We start from the raw sequence: 22,302 nt of genomic DNA on the forward strand, positions 1-22,302 counted from the left end.
TAAATCTTAGCTCAGCAGAAAGTTCCTTGGACATCAATTCTGGATTCTTTACACTTCTCTTATTTTTTTCTTCTTGCTGGCACTGTTTGCAGTTGTGCCTTTAGTATCTTACTTTTAAGAAATTCCCATGATCATTAGTTCCCTTGTCTATTAGTATTCCTGTCCATGGAATTGTGCTCAGTATTTTCTTAAATTTCCAGGTTAGCTCTCCTAAAGTCTGGAATGTATGCCTTATTTCTCTTAATTCCTCCTTTCTTCTGTATCACATAATTTTCTGAAGTTAGTTCTCCTAAAATCTGGAATGCATGTCTGACTTCTCTTAGTTTCCCCTTTCCTTTGTCACTCCCATAATTGCTTATCATTGGTTATGATGGCTAGCAGTAATAGCCACCAGCAAAACTATTTGGACGGACACAGTTGCCCACGCAGGGTTTTGAGCAAAGGTGGACAAAGTGTGTCCTGCTGGCCACATGAAGCCCCCAGAACCCTCCATGGGGAAATGGTCCAAAGATGTTGGGCTCCAGAATTCCCAAAAATAATTTCTGTCAAGGGTATTCCCACATGTTAGAGGCCAAACTCAAATGGTCAAAACAAATTTTGCAAATAAAAAGAGATTGCAGTAAGAGTCGTGGCCCTGTAAGGTCTCCGGGTGGGCTAAGACAGTCCCCTACTGTTTTAGGTTATGCATCAGGTGTTCATATAGCTTCTTTATGTTGTTTTTGACCAAGAGTCAGCTGTTTTCTTCGACTTTCAGTTCAGTCCACATCTAGTTATTTTGAATGATTTATGGAAGTATTTGAAGTTTTGAGAGCTATTTTGGACTTCTTTTGTTATATGTGCCAAGCAGGGCCGTAGCCAGAAATTTTTTTTTGGGGGGGGGGGGGGGGTTGAAACATGTCTCCTAGCTCACGCTGAAGCAAAGAGCACAGCAGGGGGCAGAGCAGCCTTCAGTAGCCTGCAGCTCCGCCCCTGTCAACCACCTCCACCAAGTCTGGCCTCCTTAATGAGAGCATTCAACACACACACCCCCAACTTGGTTGCTTCACTACATCGGCTATTGCTGCAAGTAATGACAGTGTGAATAAATTGTCAATACTTGCTTGAGATAGTGCTTGCCGTTGTGGAGGGACTTTTTTTGCATTTCATCAACTCAGCATGGGGATTTGGTTAACCAGTTAAAATTCATAAGTAAACCAGGTTTTTTAAAAATCTGCAGCATTTCGGGGGGGGGGGGGTTAACCCCTACCCCCCCCCCCCTTCACTACAGTCCTGGTGCCAAGTGTATAGGGTATCGAACCAGGTGATTGCAGTGTTTTAGTTCTGCTTAAACTTGTGTACATTGAAGACTTTCGGTGCTTTGTTCCTAGCTTATGGAATTAATTCTCTTGTTATATAACACATGATTTTGAGATAATATAGTCCCTCAAGTTGCTCTTCTTATCAACTTCAACACATCTTTGTGTTCTGTGTTTTTTCTCTCTCCCATTTTTGCTGCGCAAGACTGGGGTTCAATTTAATTAGGTGTAAGAATATGACTTGTTTTATTATTTTAATTGGTATGTCGCTCAAACCTCAAAAAGATTCAAGAATGCCAGCACCAAATTAAAAAAAAAACCCTAATGGTAATTGGGAAAAGTATTTTTAGATATTTATGTACTGTGGAGTTTATAAAAAAGTTAATTTGGCTTAGTTTTTTTTTCATCCAGGGAATATCTTTCCCAAAGTTGCTTTTGCTGTCATTCTCTCTTTCTTTGGAGTTTAAGCTCCCTCATCTGGCAACATATTGTACTTTTCTTGATTTCTTCATCTGTCACTGGTTTAGTAGACTAGACCCATTTTTTTAAAAAAGGATTACAGATCCAAATGGAATATATACCTAGATTGCTATACATTAACCCATTTTCTGTAATTTGTCTATTCCAGTTCCATGATTCTATAATTGTTTCAGCATTGTTGTTGTTGTTGTTGTTGTTGTTGTTTATTTATACCCTGCTTTTTCTCTCCACAAGGAGATACAAAGTGGCTTACATTACAAGCATTTCAGCACAATTTAGAATCTAAAAATACACAAACATTAATCAGAATTAAATCTAAATGGTATTTTAAAATGCAGTTAAAATTTATAAAAATATAAATCAAAGCTAAAAACCACAACACCCCTGACTTGATCTTAGAAACCTTCTTCTTTAAAAGCCTACCTGAATAAAAAGGTTTTAGTCTGCTGCTGGAAGGTCAGCAGGAGGGAACCATTCTGTCTTCCCTATACACGGAATTCCAGAATTGAGGGGCAGCCACCGAGGAGATTCTCTCTCTCATTTCCACCAACGGAACTTGAGATGTAGGTGGGATGGAGAGAAGGGCCTCTCTTGAAGTTCTCAGGACCCAGACAGGTTTGTACAAGGAGATGTGGTCAGCCAGATAGCCTGGATCTGGACTGTCTAGGACTTTAAAGGTCATAACCACCACTTTGAATTGTCCTTGGAAAAAAACTGGCAGCCAGTGGTGCTACTGCAACAGGAGAGTTGTCCATTCCCTGTAGCTAGCCCTAGTTAGCAACTTGGCTGCAGATCTTTGGATCAGCAGAGGTTTCTGAGCACTCTTCAAAGGCAGCCTTTGTAGAATGTGTCACAGTAATCCAGATGGGATCTTATTAAGGTATGTATCACCATGGCCAGATCCAGCTTCTGAAGAAACTGGCACAGTTGGCACACAAGTTTAATTGTGCAAATACCCTCCTGGCCACCACAGCTACCTAGGCCTTGTGTTACTGACTATATAGCTCTCTTTTTAGGCAACACCTTTTTCTGCCAGATCTCGCATCTTCATACCCAGTTGTTGTTTTTTAAGTTGTGGGGGCAGGTAGAATTCTCATGAGTTTAATTGGGGATCTTTTGATTCAAAGTGACTGATGGTTGTTCCCTTTCCCACCTCAGTATTTCTTTTAAAAACCCTTTTTGCTGCTGTTTCATACAGAAGATCTGGCTTTACTAGGGCAAAATGACAGTCTATTGTGATCGTGTTGTTCCTGGGGAATGATTGGGGATAGAGAAGAAGGATGGCGGCCAATCCTCTTGACAGAAATGTCCTGTAAAGACACCAAGGAGAGGAAAAGGGGTTACTGGCTTGAACTCCCACCATGAAATGAAGAGACCAGACACAAGAAAATGGATCTAAAGGGCCGTTTTCTGCCTTATTTATAATAACATGTAAAGGGAAAATCTGTAAACATATCAAATGTAACTCATGGGTTAATGGCCACCTAGTGAGTCTTGTCCCGGGGCCAGGTGTCACTCCCTCTGATCACCTCAAAGGACATGCATGCACCAAAGATCCCGAAGGCCAACCAAAATTATTTGGCTGCACCTGTCGGCTGATCATAGTTGGAAGGCCATCTTGATGATGCTGTCTCCCAAACCGCAGAGTTTTTAAAGAGTGAGACCCCTCAATCCAGCCCCAAGGGTAGCTCCCATTTCATGAAACCTATAGGGACTTTTGTGGATATCTACCCTTCACCCCCTAGGGTGGGGGGTGCCACGGTGTCTACAATAACTAGCTAACATTCATCATGCCTTGGAATCTTATTAATGACTCAAGGAAACCTATTTAAATGATGTCATCCCAAAGCCAATTCCCACACCCATTTGAAACAGTGTGAGGTAGGCACCCCCCCCCCCCATGCAAACTTGGGGAAAAAAATCCTACTCCGCCCTTGCGGTTACTGACAACTATGCATATTGGCTCCAGTGACTCAGGAAGAGAAGGCTGGATGAAAATTGCTTTCTCTATACATTAGGAGGTAACAAATTTTGGGAACAATTTTACCTATTAGGAGGATAATTTTAAAGCTTTTTTTTTGTACAAGTTACATCAGAGGTTCATTATTTTTAAGCCTATTTGTTCAGTTTGAAACTTACATATTCTGTGTTCCTGTATTTGGAGATGAACTTGTTTAGAATCCTTTTGTAATTTAATCTAATCCAGTTTTAGCAAACTTATTATTGAATCAAGTTTTAAGTGCTTAAATGCATTTTAACTAATTATCACGGGAGTGTTAGGATAGAAATTTGTGTTTATTGTGTCTTTGAATACTTTTGTCTTTTGCCGTTGATATTGTGAGAGGACTAATCAATAAATAAATCTATCTGTCTTTATTTTAGCCATATTTTCACTGAAATTAAGTTTTTGATTATGGTTTGGGGTTTTTGTACTGCTATTCTTAATATTATTACTTTTTTTAAAAATGAAACACATTTAATATTCTGCTGAATTGTAGAAAGAACTGAAGAAAAAATTTAAAAGCATGTATAACATGTTAAAATGTTGATGAAATCGGACCAGATAGATAAGAACTTTAACAATATTTCTCAGGACCTGTTGTTTGCTATATATATGTATATCTTTTATTTCCAGAACATTCTAAATGCGATGAAATCACTATGTTTTCCTCCAGAAACATTGGAATTAGTCTTTAGCTCTTATTCTGTTGTGAGTCTAAAAAAATAATGGCTTCCGATTGGAACTGTTGAGGCTGAATTAAGTAGGAATACTTTTGGAGTTCTTTAGTGCTTCTACTCTCTCCCTCCTTAAATAATAAATAGACAAAATTGCCAAATTGACCTATCAGAAACATTAACCTTGTTGTAAATGAAAGACTCCCATAGGACCAATATACCGTTAGCAGTATTTCATTTTGTCTCCTTTTGTAGGTTTAGACAGAGAAAGGGAATTTTAAGAAACAGATCCTTGTTGAGCTGGTAAAATGTGGGATGGTCAGAGCTAACATTGGGTGAATTCACAGCTGCTTGAATAACCATACACAGTAAGTCCTTGCTAATGGGTTTGTGTCAACTTGGAGCACGTTTTCAAACAAAGTGTCCGTAAGACTTTCTTAATCCATTTTCTCTCCAGCATTTTTGTAAATGATTTTGATGAAGGCATGGACAGGATGCTTGTTAGTTCTGCGCATGAAAGTTGTGAGATAGCTAATAAAAATTCCAAACTGTCTTATAGCATGAAACCAAAAGCAGAGAGAAGTGTGAAGTCTTAGATTTTGATACTAAAAAACCCCAAACAAAAATCAGCTGCATGACAGAAGGACACGTAAAAAGCATCCAGATGTCTTTGTCAGTCTTAACATGAGCATACATTAATAGTGTGATGTATCTTCTGGAAACAATTGGTATATCTCCAGCTTCAGGGGTAGTAACTCTTTCTATTAATTGTTGGCAAATGTTTAACAAAACGTGTAGTGCAGCTGACCCACTGCTGTGTGAACAGAATGCTGGACTAGATAGGTCTAATTAAGCAGTTCTCTAAATCTAATGGATTATTAGGAGAAAAGACCACCTTCTGTTCTCTCTCTAAATAATGACAAAATTTCAAGTGTGATGATACACACACTCACTGAAAACACAAAAGCTTTTGCTTCCTAGCTGAGACATGCAGCCTGCCAGTTTTTGTGACCCTTGGGAGTTGGAGGAATGTGCTTTCAGACAGGGAAACAAAGGTGAGCACACTAGACCTACTTGGAGGGGATCCTTTCCATTTCTGATGCATTTTGTTGGTATATATTAAGTGGTGAGTCTGTGGGACCTGGTTCTTCCCACTGTGAATTCTGACAAATTTTAAAGTGACAAATAAATTTTGAAAATAGGTTCCTTTCAGATACACCTAGAGCTCATTATCTGTTCTAGCCAACATAGCCAGCGTGAAGGATGGCAGGAATTATATTTCTACAATGGGGTGTGCAACTGCAGGGGAGGGGGTATGAAACATTTATCTTTGAGATGCCTCATCAGCAGTCTGCGTTAGTATATTTTGCCATGTGATGTAATGTCACTTTCAACCACCACTTGGGCAATTTAGGACTGATTTCTCCTTTTTCGGAGAGTGAGAGACTTCAAGTTGTTTGATGGAATGAAATCCTCACATTTCTAGGTGATGATAGTAGATAGATACGTTTTATTGATTGGCCTATTGGCCGTATCAAAACATTTAACACATAACACAATTATCACATAGTCATACATACAACATACAACCCTCGGTGATGATAGTGAAACTCTTGATGAATTTTTTTTTTTTTAAAAAAACAAATTGCCTGAAAATTGTCTCCCCAAATAAATTTTGGGAGAGCTTGGGGACTTTCTGAGGGCTTCAGGGAGCATAACTTAAGGTTTTCAATGGTTCAAATATTGAGTGTTAGGGCTGTGCAAAATTTCATTTGTGCCCATTTGTCGTGTCTATTTTGTAAGAGTCATGCATATGACTTAATATTAAGAATATTAAGAGGGTGGCCACACAAAAAACTTAAGATTCAAAACACTGGCCTATAACTTTCAGAAGAGTTATGTGAGTCTTGTAAATGGCTCCAGGTCTCAGTCATGGGCACTGCTTCTCCCCCAAAAGGGTTGGGCTTGGTTCCCTCAAAGGACCCTGAGGAGGATGGTAAGGCTAGAATGGAGGGAGAAGCCCTGCTCTTTTGGTGGGGGAAAACCTGTGTTCATTCTCCAAAGGGATTTTGTGGTAAAAGGGGGTTGTTGGGAATTGAATCAACCCTGTAAGGTAGGCAAAGTTGAGAGCAGTAACTCCAAAGTTTACCTAGTAGGTTTCCTATTATTATTATTATTATTATTATTATTATTATTTTCAAAGGCAGGATGGGTGTCTCTTGGGGTGCTTTCACTGTGCTTTTCCTGCCTGGCAGAAGGGGGTTGCACTAGATGGCCCCTGGGGCCTTCTGGTAAAATAGTACTGTTATGTTTATGTTGGTTAAAATCCCAATGGATGTGCAAATCTTTCTGAAATTTGGGGCCGTGATGCCCTGGTTATGTTTTATCATTAAAAATAGAAATGTTCATAATGCTTTTAATTCTTCGAAAACAGTGGATGTATGACATGTTCTGAAACTTTGGGGGGGGGGGTGTAACAGTGGTAAATGTATTCTACCATTGGTGCAAGTTTCATCCTGATAGCTCTAAAAATGAGGGAGAGCTCCCCCCCTTGCACAATTACATAACGAAAAGGTAACAAATCATTATATTGTTATAGTTACAATATAGAGCCCTTACTATATTTTAGAAACACTTTAGAAACCCTCTTAATTTAGTAATGAGTATTGAAACATTTTTTTCATTGATTGCACAGGCCTATTGACTATCTATCTTCTTCTGTCTTTATGGGCCACATGTTCATTGTTTCTCCTCTTGCCTGTGTGTATGGGTGATAAGCATTGAAGAACAAATAATATCACTAAATAAAGAATTATTTCTTTTGGAAATGTGGAATTAGAAATAGTCAAATTATTCTGTGAATCCTAACAAGTCTCCTATCAAAATGTTGTGAAAAAACTAGCAGAAGCTAGCAGTATATTGATGTTTTGGAGCAAAACTGCACAATACAGAGTTTTAGCCTTGACCCTTTCAACTTGTTTATAGCAAGAAGCAGAAAGGTTTTCTGGGGCACAGGGTTAGTTGTTGCCTGCTACAAAGTGACGTGGTGTCCATGAACTTGTACTGAAATGACTGAGGTGAATAAGTACTAGATATTAGGATAAATATGGTCATGTCGCAGCAGATTTTTTTTTAAAAAAGCAAAGCTTTTTTTTTTTAAAAAGAACTGCTAATTTGGATACTGTTTGAATGCAGTCATGTCTATTAACAGTGAACTTGACTATCACCTGAAACCACATAAAAAAGAGGAAAGGAGATCTTTACAAATCAAAGTAAAAAGAAATACCTCTTGGGAAGAAGCATTACCATTAAACATTGATGAAAGAGAATGCAAGAGAGCAGTTTTTAAAACTACCATCTACCAATCTTCCTAAATCAGCTGTTTTCCAATTGTTCTGCACTATAGCATTCATAATCCCCCAACCAATAATGTTTTCATGTGGTTTCCTGCTTTTCTGTTTAAAATGTGTTTTCTAATTAAGTTTGTTGAATTTACCTTGGGAATTGTTTCTAAAAATGATTCCAGTTTATTAGTTGTAGTTCTGTAAAATTCTCAGAAATATACTAGATGAGTGTGCCTTCCAGCAGAGGGAAAAAATGTATTTATTTCAATTTCTGATGCAGATTATTGAAATTTCTGATGCAGAATTCTTGAGTTTTGACAGAATTGTAGGACACTGTATAAAGTTTTTATACCATCTAGAATGCTCAAGAAAATTCTGTAACATTTAGTAACAGTTCTCTATATTATTTAGAGAAGTACTATTTTATTTAAAGGAGTACAATATGTTATTTAAAGAAGTAATAAAAGTTAAAAATTTCTCAAGTTTCAAATAATTATTATTTGAAGCATATTTTGAAAATATTATTTTCCTTGTTTGAATAAGTTCAAGTGAATGTTCTCCATCACATTTCCAGTTGCATTGTATTTGTGATTTCTAAATATTGTCTTTCTGTGTTTGTCTTCAGGATAACTTGTATAGTTTAGATCACTTGTACAAACAACTCTCATTTATTTGGATAGTCAGTCCACAGGACCCCTACAACAGTTTAAAAAAAACCCTGTATATACAAATGGCATGACTCTAGGAATTTCTAGATCCTCTAATGTGACACTATGGTCAACTTCAGGAAATCAGCTATTTTTATGCTTCCTCTCCCTATACTGATTCCATGTTGTTAGTCATTAAGAAATAATGTCCATTAACAGTAGTGGAACAGTAAATCTCCAACAATTGTCTTCTGGCTGTATTCTTGTAAGAGGCGAAAAAAGAAGAGGCGTCCTCTTAGTACTTGTTGGCTTGGCTATGAAAAGGAAGTTATTGCTGCTAGTGGATGCTTCCTTCCACAATGGTTTTAAAAGGACATCGGCTGGCATAACATGAAATAAATTGACAAAGCCTTCTGTTGTTCCAGCATTCACCACCAAGATGTTGCCAACCATCATGTCATTTTCAAGAGTTGGTGCCTGGATTTTCTTGTATGCTTTTTTAATCTTCACCATTTCCCCTTGTTGCACTTCTTTAATTCATATGTCTCCTGGCAGGACTGTTTTGTTTCCTTAGAAGTCACATGACCTGTTCTAGGAGTCTGTTTGGCTGAAGTGTCCAGTAAAAAGGTGGATAAAATAGATAAAGAGGGAGACTGGAGTTTGATGCAATATACTGTATTTCCTCTAATCTAAGGCACATTTTCCCATTTAATGGGCTTTAAAAAGAAGTACAACTTACATTCACTGCTTTTTTTGGGGGGGGGGGGTTGTGCTTTGTTGACGGTAAGGCATACTTTAGATTTAGGCACGAAATCTATCTCTACCCAGCTCTTGAGAGTCTATTTTTCAACAAAGTTGCATTCATTGCAAATTTGTAGCCACCATTACAGAGCAAATTTTGGTTGTATCTTTGACCATCTATGTAAAAAATAGTTACCCCAGCTGTATTTCATTCGTTTAAATCCCTTTTTGCACCTGAAAATGTAAAAAAGGTTGTGCTATAAAGCTACATTCAAACAAAAAGTTATTGAGTATGCAGAAGAACATAGAAATAAAGTTGCAGGTCTATATTTTGACATCAGTGAGGTAAATGTTGAAGAAATGCTTGCAATTCAATAGTTTAATGCCAGGTCTCTTGTGTTTATAGGACCAAACAAATTAAGATTTCTACAATTTGATGGAGCTGTAATACATTTTGTGATGCAGGCACGTCATCACCCAACAGTACATGCAATTGAAAGTCAAAGAAATTGCCAAGTCCCTTGGAATAGATAAAAGAATTGATAAAGGCAGTCGGGGCTGGTGTGACAGTCATGCACTATAGCAGGTTATTGTTAAGATGTTGAGCATCAGTTTGTCAAAAAATTTCTTCAGACTTTCAAGACAACCTGATTAACTTTCAGTGGTACATGAATGAATAAAAGGGGAAAAGGAAATATGAGTTCAGGCAAATTGGAAATGCTGGTGAAACTCTGATTTTCTTGGATATCCCTTGAGATGGTGTCTTGGATTAGATTTAGTATGGGAATTAAATGAGCCCACTACATGTGTCACTACATAGCAATGCTTCAAACATGTTGACTTAATGTATATCCCTAAAGCTCATTATGTTCTGGTGAGAGTAATCCTTACTCTAAGATGGAATGGAAGGCTGGGGTTTCTCATACATACATACATAAATGTGAGCTGACTACAAATAATGAATTGTAAAGTTTCTTGTATTGATTCCACTGGCCATCACACATTTTGGTGTCTCAAATTTTAGCCCTGTTTCTGAGTTAATTTCTTGATTTGTTGATTCCAAAAATGGTACTGGTTTCCCCCTATCAGCTCAAGTTTTTGAAATACAAAACATGCCATCTACCAGTCACCACCTGCTCACGTATAGAAAATCATGACAACTATATCTAAGAAACTAGAGCTGATGTGATCTAGCCATTTCAATTTTCTGAATCAGAGCCTCAAATAAACCCTAGGAACAGGCCTAAAATCCAAGAAAGCAAGAAAATTATTTTCTGTTCTTGGACGCATCAACCTATTGATAACTTCAGCTAGTTTCCTTCTCATTGATCATTTGCACTGTAGTATTATCAGACAAAATTTACTATTTTTCAGTAAACTGAGAACAATCTTTGTTGCTCCGTTATTTCGCAGGTAGACCCAGTTTTTAAAAGCTTAATGTATGTTGTTCCCTGATATACATAAGGTAAGTTTAAGTTAAATTGGAGATAAACACTCTCATTTTGGCTGGATCTGTGTGAGAAATGCATCAGAAAACAGTCTGAATTGTGAGATATATTAAAATGCGCAAAGACAGATGTAAGAATTGTTAACTTTCTATAATGGCAATCTGCAGCACAGCATAAAAGCTTTTTAAAGCTTTTTAAAGAATAAGGTGTAGTTCTGTTTATCTAAAGTCATGCAGTGGGGCATATTTTTGAACTTTTATGTGGTGAGCCACATGTATGAAATATGCACATGCAAAATTCTGATGTTGCATCAGTAGAATTTAAATGGATGTGCAGATGCCTTACCATTGAGATTCCTTGCTCAATACATGCAGCCCCTGAGTTATAGGTTTGTTTTTAAGTTGAATTTGTATGTAAGTTGGAACAGGTACATTTTTAAGTGTAACTCCAGCCATATATATAAGTTTTTGATAGTACAGGGAAGAGTTACCCTGTGTGTGTCCTGGTTCAGAAGATTGCACTTGACAGTCCCTATAATAATTGGATTTTGAAAAAAATTGTTTGTTGTGGAAACAAGGATTTGTAGATAAAGTTTCAGTGGAGACACCTTTTTCCCATGATGACTCTTTTAAGAGTAAATTTCCTTTCCTAAGGGTAGATTTCTCTCACTTTCTGTTGTCTCAATCCAGCCCATTCTTAATTATGAATCATGTGTAAGTTGGATGTCTATAACTTGGTAACTTCTTGTAGTTCATTGTTATTTGCATATATATGCAGGTACCCACACATATTCCAATGTTCCAACATATGTGTACTTTAGGCTTCAGAGATTATCTGAATACGCCCGTAATTACTGTTTAAATATGATGGTGTAAATCAGCCTGGTTTCATTAAAACCAGTTCAATCTAATGAGAGTATTTCCTCAGGGAGGTTAAACGTTTAACACAAAGGTACTTTGGTGCATTAATTCTAGTCATAATGTATCATAATTCTAGCCATAACTCAGATGTTTTGCACAAATTTGAAAGTGATTATTAAACCTTTTAGAGCTGTACCTTTATCAACTCCTCGGTTTCTGAAAGCTGGGCATTTCAGTTTACTTTCATGGTTACTTGGTATCAACAGTCTTTCATCTTTTTTATTTTGCTTATAGTGTCAGATATTTTTACTTTGTTATTTAAAATTCTGTAGAGTGTATATATGCTCTAGAGCAGTTGCAAAGCATCAATTTGTTGTAGGTTGTAGAAACTCTTCTTCTTGTTGCTACCCAATACCCCTTATCCCAGTGGTTCTCAACCTGGGGTCCCCAGATGTTTTTGGCCTTCAACTCCCAGAAATCCTAACAGCAGGTAAACTGGCTGGGATTTCTGGGAGTTGTAGGCCAAAAACATCTGGGGACCCCAGGTTGAGAACCACTGCCTTATCCTCTGCTGTTTCTCTCCACTTGATGACATTTACTTCGTTTATCTGAAAACTGGACATGAACCTATACCCCATTGTCTGATGAATTTCCATCATTGTGCAATTTTTGCATGATTTTATTCTCACATGTTGCTGAATTTTTAATGCTATCTTAGACACTTATCTGTGCCATATGGATATCTCTTTGTTTCTTGGTGCACATGGATGTTTGCCAGAGATTCTTATTTTTATATCTAACTAGCTTGGGGACCCGGCGCTGCCCGGGTTATTAGAGAAAGTAATTGTGTATCAAGGTTGGTCTTTATCAGTTATTTATATGACTCGCAGTTGTCTCAGGAAGTTAGTGAAGTTACTGTGAGTCCCATTATCTGTGGTCCATCCCCCTCCAAACTGCTCCAGGATGGAGAGTTGGTCATGGGGGTTTTGTGTGCCAAGTTTGGACTTCATCGGTCATTAGATGAGTGTTGTAGAGATCTTGGGAAGTGAGTGGAGGTACTTGAAGTCCCATCATCCATAGTCTGTACTCCCCAAACCTCACCAGAATGTTGAGTCGGCCATGGGGGCTCTATGTTCCAAGTTTGGTCTTTATTGGTTTTTGAATGAGTGTCGCTATGGTTTCAGGAAGTGAGTGAACGTACTGCAAGTCCCATCATCCATCGTCCATCCTTCAAACAGCACCGGGATGTAGGGTGGGTCATGGGGGCTGTGTGTGCCAAGTTTGGTCTTGATCGGTCATTAGATGAGGGTTGCAGCAATCCTGGGAAGGGAGTGGAGGTACTTGAAGTCCCATCATCCATGGTCTGTCCTCCAAACTGCACCAGGTTGTAGAGTGGGTCATTGGGGCTCCGTGTGCCTAGTTTGGTCTTGATTAGTCATTGGCGAGGGTCTCAGTGGTCTCAGAAAGTGAGTGAGGTTACTGCAAGTCCCATCATCCATCTCCTTTTTTTTCCAAATGACACCAGGACGTAAAGTGGGTCATGAGAGGTCTATGTGCCAAGTTTGGTCTTGATCAGTCATTGCATGAGGTTTGCAGAGGTCTCAGAATGTGAGTGAAGGTACTGGAAGTCACATCATCCATTGTCCGTCCTCCTCCAAAACTGCAGCAGGATGTAGAGTGGGTCATGGGGGCTCTGTTTGCCAAGTTTGGTCTTGATCGGACATTAGGTGAGGGCTGCAGCAGTCTTGGGGAGTGGAGGTACTTGAAGTCCCATCATCCCTGGTCTGTCCTCGAAAGTGCACCAGGATGTAGAGTGGGTCATGGGGACTCTGTGTGCCAAATTTGGTCTTGATCAGTCAGTGGTCTCAGGAAGTGAGTGAAGTGACTGCAAGTCCCATCATCCATTGACAATTTTTTCCTAACTGCACCAGGATGTAGAGTGGGTCATGCGGATTCTCTGTGTAAATTGTGGTCCTGATCCATCATTGTTGGCAGTTGTAATGGTCTTAAGAAGGGAGTGCAGGTATTGCAAGTCCCATCGTCCATGGTGCATCCTCCTCCAAACTGCACCAGGATGTAGAGTGCATCATGGAGACTCAGTGTGCCAAGTTTGGTCTTTATCGGTAATTGGATGAGGGTTGCAGTGGTCTCAGGAATTGAGCAAAGGTACTGCAAGTCCCATAATCCATGGTCCATCCCCGGCCAAACCACACCAGGACATAAGGTGGGTCATGAGAGGTCTATGTGCCAAGTTTGGTCCTGATCAGTCATTGGATGAGGTTAACAGCGGTCTCAGAATGTGAGTGATGGTACTGCAAGTCCCATCATCCATGGTTGCAGTAGGATGTCGAGTCGGTCTTGCAGGCTCTGTGTGCCAAGTGTGGTCTATATTGGTAATTTTCTGACTCGGCCCCCTCTGGCCTTTTCCTTTCCTCTCTTTGTCAGCTCGGAATCTTGGAATTGAGGCTGGCCAATCAGAGACCATATGCAAATTTCCTTCTCATGTCCCCGTTTCTGTCATGAACTCTTTTCTCCACCAGGGGCTCCTCTTGAAGCTGGCCAATCAGAGACCATATGCAAATAGCACTGCTGCCCAGCCAATCAGAATCTTGGAATTTCAGGCTGGCCAATCAGAGACCACAGTGGCAGCCAATCAGAACGCTGCCACATACACCGCCCGCCGCCCTTCCTCTGTCCGATACAAACACTCTTCTTTATTATATATATAAATAGTATTTTTTGAGGATGATAACCACTTACGTGGAGTAATTATGTAGAATAAGGAATGACTTCATGTGATTAAGAGAGGGAACTTTGTGTGAGATGGAAACATTTTGTAGGCCATCAGTGTGCTAATACACTACCTGAAATATGTGTGTGGTGATGGAAGAGGTAGAATTAGTACTGTAGTTTAGTTGCAGTATTCCTATTATGCCTGTGTGAAGTGGCTGTGTTATGACTCTTATTTTTCACATGTCAGTGTTCAGCATTGATAAAGGTAAAGCTAGAGTGGTATTTCAGTGAAAATGGTGTTTTCCTTCCGTATTCATTCCCCCCCCCCCCCAAATTTTTTTTCTTTTATTTTTATGAATTGTTCCGAATATTCAGTGTGTAGTGTGATTACCATTTGTCATGAATTGAGGAGAGGAACTTTGTAGTAAAGGACAGAAAGGAAGGAGTCTTCTCATCCCTGGGCTTTAATGAAAAAGGAACTGGGTACGAGAAGACTCCTCCTTCCTTTCTGTCCTGCCTCTTCAGCTTGCCCTCCACAATTTTCACACATACATGCTTCATTTAGAAGTTGTTATCTCCTTGTTCTTGCAATTGGGTTCAAAAACTGCTTCTGCCACTCTCACTCCTAATTAAGCCACATGGCCCATGCTTTCTTGTTGGCCATCTGTTCTAACTGTAGGCTATTCTGAATTAGAATGGATGTTTGAAGAGGAGGAAGAGAAAGAGGGGGGCAGCAAGTGTGTATAAAGGTCAATTCAAAGACTCAATTCTTCTGTTTGCATGTTTTATTCTTAATCCTAAGAATATTATGCATATTTGCCTACTGCCTTCTATTTATACACTTAATATATTATATTTTATTCTTATATTATGTATGTTTTATCAGATATTCACCCATGATTACTGATGAGCAGGATATTACTGGCTTTGATCTCAAGAACATGTTTCACCATTAAAACATTGTATTTGGGTGATTCTTCTCTTCCCCAAGAATTCATGATATCCATTCCGCTTTGTTCAGAAGTGCAGTAGATTTCTGAAAAGGAGTTTGGGGGTACAAGGCAGAGACTGATAGAAGAAGCAACCTTTTCATGAACCTCTCTAAATCATCATCCTGTGCATGCAGGATATGTTAATGGTGCATGGTTTCACTAGTAGCCCCGTTGTCATTGTGGGCATGCCTGGGCATGCTATGAGTTTTTATCTGAATTTTAAGTGAGCTGTTCAGGGCTGAGTGGTTTGTGCTGGATGCCATCCTGCACAAAAAGGGTTAGCACCCTAGATAACTCCTCAAAGTTCAAACTCAATCCAAAGTTTATTCACTACTTCACTGAAATGGAAATCAATTGTGTCTGTTGCTTCCAGGGAAGTCCTGTTGAATTCAGCAGGACTCACTTCTTGGCAGACATGTTCATGTGGATGATTGGGCTTCAAATTAATCTCTTATTGTAAACATATCACCATAGATACTGCATGTAATCATATGTTGTATAGAATTTGCATATTTGTTAGAGAGAAGGAAGGAAACAAAGAATAGATAATTTTATCTTCCCAGCAGCCACTTGGTTTTGTGCTGGTGGAAAAATGCGTGAAAACACCTTGAGACAGCATCATGTATGTAATGGTTTTAGTTTTTAACTATGACTGTGAAGACGAGGGTTGGGATCAGCCATGGAAATCCCTGGTGACCTTTAGCAAATCACAGTCTCTCAGCCTCAGAGAAAAGCAAAAACAAAGTGCCAGTGGACACATCTTGGCAAGAAAACCCAAGGTGTTGCAACACCGTAAGTTGGAAATGACCTGAAGGCACACAACAAAAACTTACTTGAGTTAGGAGGAATCAAAAGGTGGGAAACAAGAATCTAAGAATGAGGAAGGAAGAAATTAAGAAAATATTCTCAGTAGAATCCATATATTACTTGTGGATGAATTAACAATGTCTAAAGTCAATTACTTAGTGGCCAGTGGAGAGAATGAAATGGGATTGGAAGAGAAGTGTGCCATACATGTTCAGGACCAAGGAATAGATTGATGGCAGCTGAGTAATATTTTGTTGGGCTGGAAGATAAGGAAAAACTAGTAAAAAGAGACCACCTTCATGTATATCCAGATTAATTAACGTGATATAATATGGAGATATGAGTTCAAGAAGCAGAATGTATTTCAAAATTGAATACGTTAAAATTCAGAATCCCAGAATAATTTAAGAACAGTGATTATGTGGGGTTTATTGAACAGTCTTAAAATATACTTGAAACTTAAAAATAGATTATGTTGTGGATGTGGGTATGCCTTCAAATTGCTTGTTGGCCCATGGGTGACCCTATCAGTTTCATAGGTTTCTTAGGCAAGGTGATTTTGTAAGTTCCTTCCTTTGAAATATATCCTACAGTACCAGATATTTGTTGGCAGTCTTTCATCCAAGTACTAACCTGGGTTGCCCCTGCTTATCTTCCAATGTCACAATGGAGCTGGTGCCTTTATGATATTTATGACTGTGTTGTGGATGTAGAATGTTAAATTCTGTGTTTGTAGTGTTATTTTGGTTTAATTATAAATTTTCTTAGGAAGCTAATTTACTTATTAGAATATTTTTAGAGATCAAGGATAGTCATATTCAAACAACAGTATTTTGTTAGATTTAAATAATGCAAAATAAAGAGAACTTCTAAGAGAACATCTAATTCAGTGTCTTTATTCCTTTATAATTTTGAATTGCTAAAATATACAGAATGTACAAAATAAAAAATATTTTGAGTAAATGTAAAAACATTAAATTCAATGACTACTGAACTGGCCTGGATTATGATTTTGGATGATGTGGTTTTAATAGCTGATGTAATGTTTTAAATGTTTAACGTGGTTTTGATTTAAATGTTTATTTTAATTGTAAGTTGTTTTTATGGCATTGAATAGTTGCCTATATATAAAGCCGCCCTGAGTCCCCTTCAGGGTTGAGAAGGGTGGTGCATAAATATAGTAAGTAAATAAATAAATTCAGGAAACAAACAGAAAAATTGCAATAGAGAACATTAACTGTACCAATTTTTACAAGTTCTGCTGACCTAGCAGTTCAAAAATATGCAAATGTGAGTAGATCAATAGGTACCGCTCCGGTGGGAAGGTAACAGCACTCCATGCAGTCATGCTTGCCACATGACCTTGGAGGCATCTATGGACAATGCTGGCTCTTTGGCTTAGAAATGGAGATGAGCCTCCCCCCCAAGAGTCGGATACAACTAGACTTAATGTCAAGGGGAAACTTTTACCATTACCTTATTTTTACAAGGAGTACGTTAAACTGTAAGCATAGATATTAAAACTGATTATGGAGTTTGAGAAGACATAGATTATAATAAAAAAGTTGTTTACTTTTTGCTACATTAAAAATAATGGGTGTTGTATAATGGGTAGGAGCACATGTACATTTGCTTGTGTTTGGCAGTGTCCATGACCAAAACGTAACAAAAAACAGTCTTTTAAAAGTAAGATTCTGTAGATGAACAAAAAACATACTATGAGGATATAGTTTTAATAGATTATATAATCATAAATTGATTTTAGAAAAAACTTTGGCTATTATTTTTCGATAAGTAGTGCTTCATATGAAATTAGCATGAGAAGATGATACCATCACAAGAACTGCACTCTGGGAGGAAAACCTTGCTTGCTTCTTTAATGTAGTTTCTTTTCTATCTGAATTTCTTGATCATTCATGCCAATATATTATTTTATTAATCTTATTTCATTATTTGATTAATTGTTTATATGATAAGTAAATTATATCTTAGTTTAAAATTCCTTTCTTTCATACTATTTTTTCTTTTTTGGAAAATGCTGACATATGTCAACATTTAATAGCAACATTTGTATATTTTTTTATTCAGACAGATTCATTTGTATAACATTTCAATAACTATCAATTTTTACAACTTTGTTAAAAGCCCTCTATTTTTGTAACTAAGAACAGCATGCTTGTATGTATATTTTAAGTTGAAACAAAGTGTGTCAGACCATTTATTAGTATTCTACAAACTAGAGATCCAGAACAGGCTAAATACTTTGAAGATATTTAGCAGAGCAAAAACATATTTAAGGTCATTTTTTTTTGCTTCAATTACAGGAAATTTGGTGAGCGACCTCCAGCTAAGCGGCTCACCAGGTATGACTTGGATTTTGTCTTATTAACTAGATGGTATTTTATGTAAATAGCACATGAGGCTGTGTTCATGGAAGTGTTCCACTTCAAACTGTAGGTGGGCAGTTTCATGGTTTTATATTAATCCACTTAAAACTTCCCAAATGATAATCTAGATATTCTGCAAAAAGTCTTCTGGCTAAATCTTCTCCCTGGCATTTTAATTATATACATGCTGGGGAAGCACATGACCATTCCATTCAGGATCTGCCACCTGAAATGTTGTGATCCAGGATTAGGTTCATGATTTCATTCAAAGCGGTTGTGGTCTAGATCACCATGTACCAAGTAGCTTTATTTTAAAGAAATATTGTATTTGGCCTTTTAATAAAGTCCATTTAATCGAGGCATGAAATTAGAGTCATCCCAATCATATTTAGGAATAAAAGCATTACCTCTGAAATTATTCAGTGGATGTTTTGTGTCATAAAGTTGGTGTCCTAATTTATTGAAGATATTTATGTACAATAGTCCATGAAAGAAAACCTTGCTTCTATTACATTTCCAACTTCTTAAAAGTTTATGACATAGGACATGATCACTGGACCACAATTAGTATACTATTTGAGATGCGCAGCACTAATGTCCCTTTCTGGCTTCAAAAAACACTTCCATGAACCTAGGGGTTTAGGTATGCTTATAGTGGGCTGCTTCATATTTCCTCATCTAGGGCCTCTTCTACACTGCCATATAACATCCAGTTTATCTGCTTCAAACCTGATTGTTTGTCCTTGTAGACTCATATAATCCAGTTCAAAGCAGATAATGTGAATTATCTGCTTTGGCCATCTGGATTATATGACAGTGTAGAAGGAGCCTATGTGTGCTTACTGAGGAAGGGAATGAGGATTTGAACATATGGCAATTTCTTACTGCTTGGCACTAATAGTCCTTCTCATAATTTTAGCTGCTACCTTGTACAGATGTGGAAATGCCTAACCTACTTGTGAACTAGTTATATTTGAATGTTTGAACTTCAGTATTATTTCTGAGGAAATAGGACAGAATCAGAAGCCAGTTGAGACTCCTCATGCTCAGACTGCCAAATTAGCATCTTCTGTTCTGTTCTCTCAAATCCAGGAAGTCCAAACATTAGTATTCTGTTAGAGTGACCAGTCAACCATTAGACATTTGAGAAATCCTTATTCAGAAGTAAATTGTGGATCCACACATTAGGATTTCTAATGGTGACAAAATATTTGTAATTACCGGAAGCATCAGCTTTGTAACGATATGTGAATGTGTGTTTCTTAAAGACACGTGTAATAGTTGCTAATTTTATTGTATTTTTAATCCTTAGAGAAGCTATGAGAAACTATTTAAAAGAGCGTGGTGATCAAACAGTCCTAATTCTTCATGCAAAAGTTGCACAGAAATCTTATGGAAATGAAAAAAGGTAAGCAATACTATTAATGTCTAGTGCTGTGTTGTTCTGCAATTATAGAGAAAATGTGAATTAAAAATCCTTGGGATATTGCTGCTCTGATAGTTCAGGCAGATAGAATAGTGTTGCTGTCTTCCTTATATTGCTTTTCTTGTTCTTGAAGTATAGATTAACAGAGTATGATAAACGTTCTGTCAAATTTTAGTGTTCTTACCAGTCATCTTGTGCATCTGCCTTTAAATTGTTTGGTTCTGACTTATCAGTACAAGGACTCCAATAGATTGTGTGGAGCTCCATCTGGTGTCTAGTTTTATTACTGTTTAAACATTCATTACCTAACCCCATTTAAGTATTCCAAGTGAGCAATGCTAAGAACAAATACAACTTTTTGTGTACATTTTGTTTGTGTTATATTTTTATTGTATTTGTTTGTTTTGTTCTAAGCCAACCCGAGTCCCTCTGGAGAGAGGGGTGGAATATAAATAAAGCTTATTGTTATAGTTACATCATACTGAAAATTGAAATTGAGTTAATTTTGAGGAGAAATTCAGATCTTTCCCAGTTAAAATTTCTATATTTTATTTTTTTCCGTTTTTTTCACAGATTTACATATTATTTATTTATTTATTTATTTATTTATTTATTTAGGGTATTTATACCCTGTTCTTCTCACCTCTGGGGAGGGACTCAGGACAGCTTACAACAGGCAACTCACAGTGCCGATACAATACATTAAAAATCACAATTCAGTTAAACACAATAACATCGTTATAAAACAATCACTTTAAAACAGTCCCTTTAAAACCATTTGCCAGTTTATTACTCACATGACAATGGATGTTATCTTACAAATCATATATTTTTTTAAAAAATAGTATTTTTTTAAAATACAGGTAGTCCCCAAGTTACAAACAAGTTGAATTTGTACATAAGTTGGAACATGTACCTTTTTAAAGTGTAACTCCAGCCATATATGCCTGCTTTGGATAGCATAGGGAAGGGTTAACCCCTGTGATGTTTCTTGTAGTGTCTGCGCCCTTTTTCAGAAGATTTCACCTCAATTTACCTTGTTGTGGAAGGACTGGTGATAAAGTTTCAGTGGAGACCTATTTTCCCCATGATAACTCTTCCAGGAGTGAATTTCCCTTCCTAGGGGTAGATTTCTCTCACTTCCTCTTGTCTCATCCCTATTGTAAGTCATTTGTAAGGCAGATTTTTGTAAACTGGGGACTGACTGTAAATGAAAGGTTTTCATGACGTATATTAGAATTATGTATGCGTTTGTGTAGCTTATAAAGGGTTTTGCCTCTCGTTTGCTAGTAAAACTGAATTATTGTGTCATAAAGTGATGCATGTCTAAAAAAGTATGGAATATTTTGAAAGCTCTTCCCTAGATCTTTAACAACAAAAAAGTGAATCTAACCATCTGAACTTCACCTTCAGGTTTTTTTGTCCTCCTCCCTGTGTCTATCTCATGGGTAGTGGATGGAAGAAAAAAAAAGAACAGATGGAACGGGATGGGTGCTCCGAACAAGAGTCTCAACCATGCGCCTTTATTGGGATAGGAAATAGTGACCAAGAAATGCAGCAATTAAACTTGGAAGGAAAGGTAGGCTGCGTTCAACTGTATACTTCTTGGAGAAATTCACTTGTGCATTGAAGGTCATCTGAATATTACTGAAATGCTATGCTTTAACAGTAAACCAGTTTGACAGGTTCAACCCTTGAATACGATCCCCCATTCCTTCAAAGGTTACTCCCTTCCTACCATTGTCAGTAAAATCATAGATAAAGGTTGCACAGAACACTAATTGGTGTCTATGGAAAGCAATATGTACGTGTAAACCTTTTTATTTTTAAACACACTGTGTGGTAACTCACAGGTATCTATCAAACATTGTTTTTATTTTACTTTTACCTGGTTGTTTTTAATGTTTGAAGGTAGAGATAATTCAAAAAGCATTCCAGATATTATTCTGGACAAAAATGTGGTTGCACAAGCTGAACTTTGTCCCACCATTGAAAGTTTCCTAATTCAATAGCTGTATCTCTGATTTTTTTTAATGGTAATATAACCCCTGCAGTGTTTGAAAACCACTTGAAAAGTTTAAAGAAACATACTTAAACCTTCGAGGATACTTCCTGGTAATAGTGTTGTTGATAGCTATGCAATGACTCGTGAGGGTAAAGGAATTGCTTTTTAATTTCCTTGTTATTCTTAGTTGTTATGGGCTATATTGTCTAACTCTTTAAAGTTCCTAATTGCGGTCTTTTGTGTTGTTTTAACCATCACTTTTCTCATTAAAAAAGATGCTCATTGCCTGGGCAGCTTTTGAAAATAGAGTGAACAGAGTTTTATGATGATAGGCAATTACTAGTTTCTTAGAGTTTGTTTATTCATATGTTTTTAGAGAGAACCTTCAATCTTGTATGTGTCACAGACCCCAGTTGGCTTTTATTCATCATGGATCAAAGTCGCTATCAAATTGACATTTT

The 22,302-nt window shown here is 37.5% G+C and overlaps 1 protein-coding gene across 2 annotated transcripts in view; it reads left to right on the forward strand.

Moving 5' to 3' along the window:
- Window positions 1-22,302, forward strand: part of RBPJ (recombination signal binding protein for immunoglobulin kappa J region) — a 51,554-nt gene that overhangs the window by 12,726 nt on the left and 16,526 nt on the right. For both annotated transcript variants that reach the window (XM_060777862.2, XM_060777863.2), the window contains exons 2-4: window positions 18,348-18,386; window positions 19,723-19,818; window positions 21,250-21,415. In XM_060777862.2, coding sequence (XP_060633845.2) covers window positions 18,348-18,386; window positions 19,723-19,818; window positions 21,250-21,415 — 301 coding nt within the window. The remainder of the gene's footprint in view (window positions 1-18,347; window positions 18,387-19,722; window positions 19,819-21,249; window positions 21,416-22,302) is intronic.

This window comes from Anolis sagrei, chromosome 5 (assembly GCF_037176765.1).
Source record: "Anolis sagrei isolate rAnoSag1 chromosome 5, rAnoSag1.mat, whole genome shotgun sequence".
NCBI lineage: Eukaryota > Metazoa > Chordata > Lepidosauria > Squamata > Dactyloidae > Anolis > Anolis sagrei.